The 12759-nt window shown below is 37.6% G+C and overlaps 1 protein-coding gene across 10 annotated transcripts in view; it reads left to right on the plus strand.

Annotated features, from left to right (window-relative positions):
• MYBPC1 (myosin binding protein C1) overlaps nucleotides 1–12759 on the plus strand; it is a 95617-nt gene that overhangs the window by 57657 nt on the left and 25201 nt on the right. For all 10 annotated transcript variants that reach the window (XM_069585156.1, XM_069585160.1, XM_069585155.1 and 7 more), the window contains 6 exons: nucleotides 448–554; nucleotides 863–996; nucleotides 7126–7285; nucleotides 9148–9252; nucleotides 9995–10183; nucleotides 11032–11166. In XM_069585156.1, coding sequence (XP_069441257.1) covers nucleotides 448–554; nucleotides 863–996; nucleotides 7126–7285; nucleotides 9148–9252; nucleotides 9995–10183; nucleotides 11032–11166 — 830 coding nt within the window. The remainder of the gene's footprint in view (nucleotides 1–447; nucleotides 555–862; nucleotides 997–7125; nucleotides 7286–9147; nucleotides 9253–9994; nucleotides 10184–11031; nucleotides 11167–12759) is intronic.

The raw sequence follows: 12759 nt of genomic DNA on the forward strand, positions 1-12759 counted from the left end.
AAAATTGTGAATCACTATGTTTTATATGGGAAACATAGAATACTGTATATCAACTATGCCTCAGTTTTTTTTTTTTTTAAAGAACTATTGCTTTTAGGTTTGCATAAAAAACCAAGGTCAAGGTTATTCTTGGTAATTTCTTGAATCTTAAAGAGTGGCATCAGTGAGGTGTTATCTTCTATTCTTTTCTTAAGCTATGAGATTTTTAAAAGGCAGGAAATTCTTGCATAGTAAACAGGCTGTATTTGTAGAGATGGTTCCATATAGCCCAAAATAAATACTGAATGTGGATCAAAAAATAGGCTAATTAAGTATTCACATTATTCTCACTCTCTCTGCAGGCTGCACTAAGCAAGTTAAGATAAAAACCATGTGTCTCCTCAGTTTGAGTCTTATACAATCTAAATCTTTGCACAGTCTTAGAAATATGTTTTTTCATTTCCTTAGAATCCACAAATTAGTGATAGCCAATGCTCTCGTTGAGGACGAAGGTGATTATGTATTCACACCAGATGCCTATTCTGTTACTTTGCCTGCCAAAGTTCATGTAATTGGTGAGTAGATAAAAGTAATCATTTCAGAGTTGTATTCTTGTTTTTCTGGTTTTGCTTACCTTGGAATTAAGAAAAATACATGAATTGGTATTAATCACTAGGCATAATATTAATAGTTGATTCTTAAGAGGTCCTAACAATAAAATAGTTTTGCAACGTACTGGCACCTACTGCTTTGACTCCTCTCATATCTTTTTTGACCAAATAAAATATTGGTTATTACCAGTGTTTAACACTAGACAAGACCTAACCCATATAATCACATGGAAATAAATGTCTGATAACAAAGGCCATGTTTAATATTCTAGATCCACCTAAGATCAACCTGGATGGTCTTGGTGATGACAATACAGTGACGGTGATTGCAGGAAACAAGCTTCGTCTAGAGATTCCCATCAGTGGGGAACCACCTCCTAAAGCCATTTGGAGCCGAGCAGATAAGGTTTGTTCTACACACACACACACCCTACCCTACTCCCTTCCTTCCATAAGTCAGATGAAAGGAGGCAGCAGATAAATGTATGGCAAAGATATAATTACTTTAGCAGATAAAGATCATTGATTTTTAGGCAAATACAATAACTGTTCATTTGCTTTTCATATTTCTGACTACCTACTATGTGAACATATGCAAATGAATGTTACTATGTGCCGTGAATGAGATTCTATCTTTCCTTCTAATGGGTATCAGAGAGCGGAGTAGAAGAGATACAGATAATGAATTACTAAATAAATAAAGTCCCTTTGGATAGTAATAAGTGCTATGAAGATTAAAAAAAAAGGTAATATGATTAGTAAGTGACTGCATGGAGCATCTACAGTATGAATGACAACAGGGAGCCATTATGTGAATATAAGAACAAGAAATTTCCAGGTGATGCCAGTGCAAGAGCAAAGAACAAGAGAAAATGTGCTTGACCTTCTGGAGGAATAAAAAGAAAGCCAGTATGGCTAGGACAGAGTGAGTAAGGAGAATAATCAATAAGATTGGAGTGGTCAAGTGGAGCCAGCTCCAGTGTGATTCTGGGGCTTCCTACATTAAATGTTTTAGGGGTAGTGAAACTATTCCACATAATACTATAATTATGGATACCTGTCATTATAACATTGACATTATGACCCACATAACCCATATGACATAGGTTTTTCAAAACCCATAAAATGTACAACACCAAGGAAAGTCATGACCAACCTAGACAGCATATTCAAATGCAGAGACATTACTTTGCCAACAAAGGTCCGTCTAGTCAAGGCTATGGTTTTCTCAGTGGTCATGTGTGGATGCGAGAGTTGGACTGTGAAGAAAGCTGAGCACCAAAGAACTGATGCTTTTGAACTGTGGTGTTGGAGAAGACTCTTGAGAGTCCCTTGGACTGCAAGGAGATCCAACCAGTCCATCCTAAAGGAGATCAGTCCTGAGTATTCATTGGAAGGAATGATGCTGAAGCTGAAACTCCAATGCTTTGGCTACCTCATGTGAAGAGTTGACTCATTGGAAAAGACCCTGATGCTGGAAGGAATTGGGGGCAGGAGGAGAAGGGGACGACAGAGGATGAGATGGGTGGATGGTGTCACTGGCTCGATGGACATGAGTCTGAGTAAACTCCAGGAGTTCGGTGATGGACAGGGAGGCCTGGCATGCTGCGATTCATGGGGCTGCAGAGTCAGACAGGACTGAACTGAACTGAAGGGTCTATGTAAACAATAGATTTTCAATGATAACCTTGTATCAGTGTAGATTCATTCATTGTAACAATGTACCTACTCTGGTGGGGGTGTCCATAGTGGGAAAGATTGTTTAAGTGTGGAAATAGGGATTATATGAGATGTCTTTGTACTTTTCCATTCAATTTTGCAGGGAACTCAAAGCTGCTCTACAAAAGCGATTTATTTTTTAAGGAAGTCGAAGCCTGTTTCCTCCTTTTCTATTTTCTGGAGAGAAAAAAAAAGAGCTTTGTTAAGCTATGGGACAACTTCAAGAAGTCAAATCTATGTGTAACTGGAGTCCCCAAAGAGTGGGACATAAAAATATATAAAGAATTAATGGCCCCAAATTTTTCAAATTGATAAAAGCTATAAAATCTCAGATCCAAGAAGTTCAATGAAATCCAAGTGCAAGGAACATTAAGAAATTTACAGTATCATAATGAAATTGCTCAAAACCTGTGGTTAAGAAAACAATCTTAAAAGGAGACAGAGAAAAAGGTCACATTAAATCTATAGGAACAAAGACTAGAATGACAGCTAATCTCTCTGGAAGCAAAGCAAGTGAGAAGACAGTGGATCAACATTTAAAGGGGGAAAAAACTGTCAGCTAGAATTCTATACTCAGTAGAAATAATTTTTAGAAACAAAGGCAAAATAAAGTTGTTTTCAAATATGCAAAAGCTGAAAGAAGTCATCTCCAGAAGACTCGCAGTATAAGAAATGCTTAAAGAAGTTCTTAAGTCAAAATGAAGTGATACTGGTCTTCCCTGGTGGCCCAGTGGTAAAGAGTCTGCCCACCATCGCAGGAGACATGGGTTCCATCCCTGATCTGGGAAGATCCCACATGCCACAGCGCTACTAAGCCCATCCGCCACAACTATTGAGGCCCACGCCCTAGAACCCATGTTCCACCGCAAGAGAAGCCACTGCAATGAGAAGTCCACACACTGCAACTAAAGGGTGGCCTCCATCACCACAAATAGAGAAAAAGCTCGAGCAGCAATGAAGACTCATCGGAGCTAAAAATAAATAAATATTATACTGAAAAAGGAAGTGATGCCAACATGAAAGCATTTTCTCAAAGGAACTAAGAGCGCCAGAAATGGTACCTACATGGATAAACATTTAAGAATTTTTTGATTATTTAAATCTCAAAAGATAATTGGTTGTTTAAACAAAAATAATAATTATGCACTGTGGAGCTTTAAACATCAGTGTAAGTAAAGTTTCTGACAATGAAAACATAAGACCAGGAGGGGAGAAGCAGAAGTAAGGATTAGGAGTGAAATGGATGTAGGCTGTTGTAAGTTTCTTTTGCTAAACATAAAATATTATAACACCACATGAAAGTAGAGTATACTATAAACCCTAAAGGAACCACTTAAATAATAAAACAAACAGTTATAGCTAATAAGCCAACACAGAACATAAAATGGAATCATGGAACCATATTTAAGGAATCTGAAAGAAGACAAAAAAAAAAAAGAGGCAGAAAGAACAAAGGAGACAAATAAAAAAACAGCTACCAAGATGACAGAATCACAAAGAAAAATGGTTAAGTTGGAGATTTTAATACTTTTCTCTCCGTAGGTGATAGAACAGGAAGACAGGCAGTCAGTGAAGATATACAAGGTTTAAGAAATACTATCCACCTTCTTGATGTAGTTGACATTTATAGAACACTCCATAAACAAAGCAGAATGGGCATTATTTTAAAATGCACAGGAAAATTTACCAAAATAGACCATAAATAAGTCTCAATAAATGTAAAAGGACTCAGGTCATGCAAGGTATATTCTTTGACCACAATGGAACTAATTAGAAAACAGTAACAGAAAGATTTGTAATATTTCTAAATATTTAGAAGCTAAGTAGCTTCTTTAAAAAGAAAAGAAAAAACATAACTCATGGATCAAAGAAGAAATTACAAGGAAAATCAGAAAATATTTATGTGGTCAGTTGCTTCTAACTGTTTGCCAGGCTCCTCTGTCCATGGAATTTTCCAGGCAAGAATACTCGAGCAGGTTGCCATTTCTTATTCCAGAAAATATTTATGAACACACTACATATCAGAATTTGTGAAATATGACTAAATCAGTACTGAACATCCCTATTAAAGAAACATCCCTATTAAAACATCCGCATCTATTAAAGAAATGGAATTTGTAGTTTAAAATCTTTCACAAAGAAAATTTCACATGTAGATGGCTTTATTGGATAGTTCCACCAAGTGTTTAATAAAGAAATAATATAAATTTAATATAAACTTCTAGAAAAAATTGAAGAAAAGAAGATAGGAATATTTCCCAACACATTCTTGAAGGCTAGTATATTCTTACAGCAAAACCAGAAAAAGACATTACAGAAAGAGAAAACTACAAATCAGTATCACTCCTGAACATAGGACAAAAATAGTTCTAAACAGAATTTAGCAAAGCAAATCCGAAAGTACATAAAAGGAACAATATGTTATAGCCACAGGTGGCTTATCCCAGGAATGCAAAGGTGGGTTTAGCATTTTAAAATAAATATCATTCACCATATTAACAAACCAGGGAAAGAATGTGATCATCTCAATAGACAGAGAAAAACATTTGACAAAATTAAACACTCATTTCTAGTAACAAAGCAAACCAGAACATGAAAGGAACTTCCTCAGCATGATGAAAGACATCCTTGAAAATCCTACAACAATCCTATTATCCTACATAATGGTGAAAGATCGAATGCTTTTCCTCTAGGATCAGAAAGAAGAGAAAGATGTTCACTCTTACCGCTTCTATTCAGCATTGCACTGAAAGTTATAGCCAGGGCAATCAAACAAGAAAAAGAAGCGAAAGACATACATTCTAGAAAGGAACAAGTAGAACTATCTTTATTTACAGTTGACATAATCATTGATGTATTGGTTTGGCCAAAAATTTCATTCAGGATTTTCCATAAAAATCCAATATAAGCAACACACACCCCCCAAAACCTGCTAGTACAAATAGTCATGGTAGCCTTATTTGTAATATTCAAAAGCTGAGAAAAATGCAGATTCCATCAATGAATGAATGGATAAATAAAATTCATACACGGGAATAATACTCAGTAATAAAAAGGAATGGATTAGTGATATAGTGCAATAACTTGGATGGGTCTCAAAATAATTATGCCGAGTGAAAGAAACTACCATTTTAAGAAGCCGTTAAAAAAAAAACCTGACAATACCAAATAATGGCAAGGATATGAAACAATGAAAGTCTCATTCATTGCTGGTTGGAATGCAAAATGGTACATCCAGTTCGGAAAAGAGTTTGATAGTTTTTTAATATAAAGTTAAGCATATAGTTTCATACAACTAAAAGCTATTCCTAGGTATTTTTCCCGAAGAAATGAAACACATGTCCACATAAAAACCTGTTCAGGAATGTTTATAGCAGATTTATTCATAATTGTCAAAACCTGGAAACGACTCAAAAGTTCAATTGTATAAGGATATAGTTTGTACATACATAAGCCAACTGCACATGGAATGTGCAATGGAAAAGTGCACAGTAATGAAAAGAAATGTGCTCATAATACATACAGCAAAATGGAGCAATCTGAAAAATTTCACTTGAAATGTTTGACTCCATTTATTTGACATTCTGGAAAAGAAGAAACTAAAGTGGCAAATAGCAGACCAGTGATTTCCAGAGACCAGGGTTTTAGTGGGTTGAATGCCAAGGAGTGTGAGGACACTATGGGAGGTGATGGAAATAGTCTGTATCTTGATTATGGTACTGGTTACAGAATCACAGAAATTTGTCAAAATTCATGGACTATATATCTAAAAGCTATGAATTTTACTCTATGTAAATTATAGCACAATGAACAAAATAAAATATGGAAATATGAGATGGATAATATAACACTGCCCTAAGTAAATCATTTTTCTTTTCACATTAAAAAAAAAAAAGAGCAGAGCATCTTTTACAATCTTAAGGTAAGGATTTGGCTAAAATGAGGATATTTTGTTTTATCATAAAATAAGAATCATGAAAGCTGCTTCAAATATTCTTACTGTTGTCACAATCTTATGTTATTGAAGATTTGCAAGTCCTAATCCAGACCCTAAAGAGCAGAAGTGACAATAGTTAGTGGCAAATTACGCAGGTTCTTAACTGCCTGGACCTTCTCTATTTTTCCTGTTTGTGTATTGGCTGCCCATTGTTGCATGGAAGATATGACCTGGAAATCAGAAAAATGTAATGTCACTTTAAATTTCTGGTGTGAGAAAGAAGGAAGGGGAGAAATGAAGGAAAATAAGAAGGGGAAAACGGGAGAAGGAGAAAAGAAAGAAAATATAATAGACGTCTCAGCTTCCCTCTGTCTTTACTCTAGGAATTAGATGTTCATTCTTTCATGTCCCACCGGAAGGGAAAAATCAGATTGGGAAATTGCCACTGTGTCCTTCTTCAACCCCTTTCAGTATTTAAAAATTTTCAAGACATTTAGAGAAATGAACAAATCATTATTTAGTTTCTGATATGAGCTTAAATATTTCTAGTTTAATGTACAAAGAAACTCTTCTCCTAGAATGACAGTTTTATGCTTATATTTTTGGTCCTCCAACTTTCTCTTTTTAAGGAGTTAACTGATAGTGAACTTGGAAGTCAAATCCCAGTTCTACCACTTCTTAGCCGTGCAGCCTTGGGCCATAAGTTTCTGATGTGTAAAATGGGATGACAGTATGTTTGTCCTTAGAGCTGGTCGAGGATAAAACTAGGAACATGCATTTCAGGCATTAGCACCATTTCCAGCTTAAGTGCCCAGGCACTCTGGAGGTGTCCTTATTGTTTGCACAGATCACACCACATTGTGTTTCCTTTCTCCCTAGGCTATTATGGAGGGCAGCGGCCGGATAAGAGCTGAAAATTACCCTGACAGCACCACTCTTGTTATTGACATAGCAGAAAAAGATGATTCTGGTGTTTACCACATAAATCTGAAAAATGAAGCCGGGGAAGCACATGCAAGCATCAAGATTAAAGTTGTGGGTAAGTCCTCAAGTCAACAAACTTCTAGGATCAAGCTGATGTGCTTAGATCCTAGGAAGACTTTCTGAGCTCTTGGGTGTCTCAGCTTTTCTGGGTAGCTGACAAAGAAACTCACACTATAGCTGTACTTTATAAACCGCTGCCTTTCTTTCTCTGTCTTTGCCACTTCTTTATATGGCTTTCTTTTTCTTTTCTTTCTCCTCTTTTCTTTTTTTCCCTTCTCTTCTCATCTCTTTTCTTGCCTAGAGGACTAGTTGCAAGAAGGAATAGCTAAAGTTAGGCTTTGGGGTTGCTGACCGAGTTCTCTGCTGCCACACTCCCTTTCAGTGTCTTCCACAGTCACTGACACACAATTGTTAAATAATTTCCGGCATCACATTCATTGTAGAGTGCCGAGGCAGTGCAAGCGCAGGTTGGAAAAGAATTTTCAGAGCTTTTCAGAAGGGAGTGAGTTTATTAAGAACAAAGAGCAGAGATTATGAGGGCACTGCAAATGCAGCGGGCTAACCTCCTACCATACCAGGGAGAGTCAATGCTTTTTATGGGTTAGTAGTGTTCTTGCCTAGAGAATCCCAGGGACAGGGGAGCCTGGTGGGCTGCCGTCTATGGGGTCGCACAGAGTTGGACATGACTGAAGTGACTTAGCAACAGCAGCAGCCAATTTTTATAGCCTCAAGACAAAGCAAATTCCTGCTGGACGGTTGGCATTAGGTGATTGATTAGGGCACCATAGGGTGACTACCAGGGTGGGCACTTTTGCTTCATTTGGGATCAGGAAGTCTGCTGATAATTAAAGATCAGGGTGGCTTTTGGCACTGTTTACAAAGGGGCTCAGTCAGTTCCAGAGGTGACCTTGGTTCTGAGCTCCACTTCCGTGGCCTTAGTGCAAGGCCTAGCACCTGTGGCCTTGGGGCAGGACTCCGCACAGAGCAATAAGACCTGCCTTGGTTCTTAGATGACTTTCTAAATACTTTTTTCCAGCTCCCAAAACCAAGTGAAATGAGTCTAGCAAATTACTGATAGACCAAGATCTCATGATTTCTTCATTCCATTTTAGTTTTCCCTCAAGAAACATATTTCAAATTGATCCAAAGCTAAGGTCACTTTATTACATATTGAACTATAGAAGACATGGTAACTTGACATTAAAAAATATATATATTTATTTGGCTGTGTCAGGTCTTTGTTGCGGCATGCCAGATCTTCGTTGCGTCTTGCAAGATCTTTCGTTGTGGTTGGATGGACTCTCTAGTTGTGACATGTGGACTCAGTAGTTGCAGCACACAGGCTTAGTTTCTCCCAGGACTGTGGGATCTTAGCTCCCTGACCAGGAATCGAACCTGTATCTCCTGCATTGCTAAATGGATTCTTAAGCACTAGACCACCAGGGAATCCCTAACTTGCCATTTTTGACTTAGATTTCTACCAGTCAACATCTTGAACCTTCCAACTGATGTAAAATGTACACTAATTAGTCCCTGATTTAGTTCTGCTGAAAGTTCACTTTGTAGTTAAGAAACAAAATCCCATCCAATATTTAGGCAATAATTTAATTTCTTAGTCACCATTTTCAAGACAAACAACAAGTCTTGGATTTCATGTGGTCCTATAATGTGATACCAGCTTAAAGGATTTGGAAACGTCATTTGAATTTGTGTTGGGCTCACCTTCCCTGATTCCATAGGGAACAGGACCTTATGCCTAAACTAGTTAGCCAGTGCATTTCAGTAAACATGGAAAAATAATCAGAAATAGCCTTGCTTCTGTGATTATTACCCCAAAACATATTCTCCAGTGAACACTTTTCTTTGTGCTTTTGGTCAACTTTATTTTATTCTACTCTATCTGTTTGTCTGTTACAGATATCCCTGATCCTCCAGTGGCACCAAACGTGACAGACGTGGGAGACGACTGGTGCGTCGTGACCTGGGAGCCTCCTGTCTATGACGGAGGGTCCCCGATCTTAGGTAACTGCATGTTGGTTCACCTGTGGAATGGCCAGTGGAGCTGATGTGCTGTTTATGCATATTAGCACAAAACACATTTTAAAATACTGAATTTAGAAGAAAATCTTTAAATATCCATTCAAATTAAAATATAGTGGGAGATGTCCTTTAAGTAAGTACTTGAGATTTAAATAGCTCCTATGAATATCATCTGATTTCCTATCCTCTTTTTTTTTTTGACATTTCTATTCAGTAACTAATTTTGAAACAATCATAAGTCTAACTTTGTTCTGGTCAGTAAATGCCCAGTTCCAGAGAATCATGTCTATGAAGCAGTTTCATTTAGGGTTAAATACTTAGAAGAATTTACTTCCACCATGGAACAAGAACAGTTTTTTACTTGCTAATAATGAAACTTACAAAACTGGTTATTTCCCCCTTCTTACGTACATTGCTGGGACTCATAGTCACTGTACTAATTTCTATGGCCTACATATCTGTGGTCTACTTTTTCCTCTTCTCTTCCTAGCACCACTTTAACTTTTTAGTGTTTTTATTTTTGTCTATATCCCATGATGTTAATATTCGTATTCCTTATAATCTCTCTCAAACAACTGATGGAATAAGATGAGTTGAAAATATATGTATGACTTTTTCACTTAGAGTACTGAGAATTTAATAAATTTTCGAGAATTCTAATATCTGACAAAGTTTAATTTTAGAGGCCAAGGAAAAACCTGTTTTCATTTTGTGTCCCCTTCAGGGTACTTCATTGAGAGGAAAAAGAAACAAAGCTCCAGATGGATGAGGCTGAATTTCGATCTCTGCAAAGAAACGATCTTTGAACCCAAGAAGATGATTGAAGGTGTGGCCTACGAGGTCCGCATCTTTGCTGTCAATGCTGTTGGCATCTCTAAGCCCAGTATGCCCTCCAAGCCTTTTGTTCCATTGGGTGAGTCGAGAGATGTGTCTTTGTCATGAAAGTCATTGTCCCAGGTTGTGACTGCTGTCTTCTGACTTCTAACTAAACCAGACCTAGAAGCTTCTTGGAGTGGTGCCAGAGCAAGAAACTGGAAATTGTTAGGGACGATTGTCTAAGAAATTACAAACAATGTGATAGAGTTGAATGCCTTCATAATGTAGGCCCTGGAATTTATTACTGGCATTCCAAAGACAGCTGTGGGTGGCTCTGTTGCCCCTCCTCACTGGAAACATAGTTGAGCCTGTTGACACATGACTACCCTCATTTGACCTTTTGAAAGTGTAAGCCAGCACCTTAGTATAGACACCATAACTAAAACACATTGAGATCTATTCAACCAAGCACACTTGGAAGCTAGTCTCTTTGCTTTACAATTACACTTTAAATGTTATCTATGAACCAAAAAAGTCAATTCAGTAAAGGCAAAGAAAGAGATAAGATGTCTCTGCCATCTTATAGTGGAGAAATGTAATTTTCAAGAGGAGTTTGCACTTGAAAATTAAGAAGTTATGGGAAATTTACACTAGATCATTAGATCTCAAACTTTGACTTTTTTCAAATGCCTTGGGCCTCCCAGAATCCCACACCAACCTCCCAAGTAGAGGGCAAGTGTGGCAGCATTTCTAAAATATTTTTCGTGCCTGGCAAATCTTTGCCATATACACAGCGTATACTCAAGAAGTCTTCACTGAATTTTATTAAGATGTGGGGGCTTCTGTGTGCATTTTTATTTGTATCCTAGTTCATTTTACCACAGTTCCTGTGCCATAATTCTGTAGTAATAGTTTCTGCTTTTTCTGTCTTTTTTATCTTGAAAGCTGTAACCAGCCCTCCTACGCTTCTGACCGTTGACTCTGTAACTGACACCACAGTCACAATGAAGTGGCGGCCCCCAGACCAGATTGGAGCAGCAGGTTTAGATGGCTATGTGCTAGAGTATTGCTTTGAAGGAAGTAAGTACAACTCATAATTCAAACGAATATCGTCATCAATAGGTGAGATATGCCCCCCCTTTCTTTTGTTTCTATCTTGGGAATTCTTCTCCTGCCTACTGAAAATGACAAGCCAAAGGTCATCCTTCTGTGATGGAAAAGAATTCAGCCCTTCATTGGTATTAATCATTTGAGATCTCCAAAATATCCAGATGGGCTCCCAGATCTGACCACAGGATAGACCTAGGACATAGGAGGAAGGATTCTAACCAAACTTCAGGGATCCCTTCTTCTTGAATTGGTGGAATCAAAATGTGCCAAAGCAAAATAAAAGTCTAGTTAGGATAAAGCAAATTGGAAATGCTAAACTCTGTACTGAGCAGAGGTCAGTTATCAGCAGAGCTACCTATTTCTAGGTAAGGAGAGATTATATATTTGACTATCTGGTGATCAATTCCTGCCTTCTTACAGGAAAAAAAAAAAAAGAATAATCAAGAACAACTTTCAGTGTTTTAAAGAATCAGTAAAGAATCTTCCACCAGAGAATGTAAGAAATAGATTTGACAAATGGCAGTAATTTGTTTCAGGACATGAGTGTATAAAGTGTTAATGGTTTCATGATTTACGTTTAGGAGGCGACTAGAAACTGGCAAAAAAAAAAAACCCTCTTGCTGATAGAAATAATAAAAAATAAAAAATGACACAAGATAATATGGGCCGGAGTATATCTAAAACCAAAAAAAAAAGTACAGTTCACTAAAAGCCTCTTGTATTTTTTGATTTCCTACTTGTCTTGGTTTGGAGATGGGTGAATAAAACTGCCCTACCTCTAAACTCAGGCTCCATTCTAGATGATGGTAGGTAAACAGTCCACCAAGGAAGTTTATTCAAATCTTGACAAATGAGAGGCCAAGATAGCCTCTAAGAAAATTCTTTGGACCTGCAACTTTAACATGACTCTTACATGAATGAAAGAGAGACTCCAGAGCACATTTGAGAAAACAGGAGTGTGAACAGAAGGAAAACGTCTATGAAGAAGAAACTTTGAAGAGCAGACGGATGAAAAAGAAGCCCCAGGCCTCTGGATGGGAGCACCTGTGGAAATAACCTGAGTTGGTCGGGAGGGTAGAAGAGAAAGGGGAAATAGAGAATCTTGGTAACACTCCATTCCATTCACATGTACTCACTCACAGAGCACTGTGCTTGATTTTTCCAGGGCTTAGAAATCCACTAACCAAAACAACAATGGGGTGGGGGGGAAACAGTTCCCAGAGTGATCCCAGTGTGGGAGGGGGCGTTGTCACTCAGGCAACAAATAAAATCTTGAGCATTTCAGACTATGGTTTATTCCTACTCCATTCCCCTCCTATTTGGAACACCCCCCAAGCCCTCCTCTCTGCTATTTATACTGCCCCGCTGGCAGAATTCCCCAGTCTTCTATGTGATGGGGCTGCTGAATGTGAACCTTTTGTGTATGTATGAAACAGAGCAAATTCTTTACTCTTTTCTTTCTGATAGGTTTAAAAAGTGAGAAGATACAGCAAAATGATAGATGGCTGTCATTTTGATGTTACCCACCTTAGATAAAATACAACGAAGTGTATTTTACATAAT

Source organism: Ovis canadensis, chromosome 3 (genome assembly GCF_042477335.2).
Source record: "Ovis canadensis isolate MfBH-ARS-UI-01 breed Bighorn chromosome 3, ARS-UI_OviCan_v2, whole genome shotgun sequence".
Taxonomy (NCBI): Eukaryota; Metazoa; Chordata; class Mammalia; order Artiodactyla; family Bovidae; genus Ovis; species Ovis canadensis.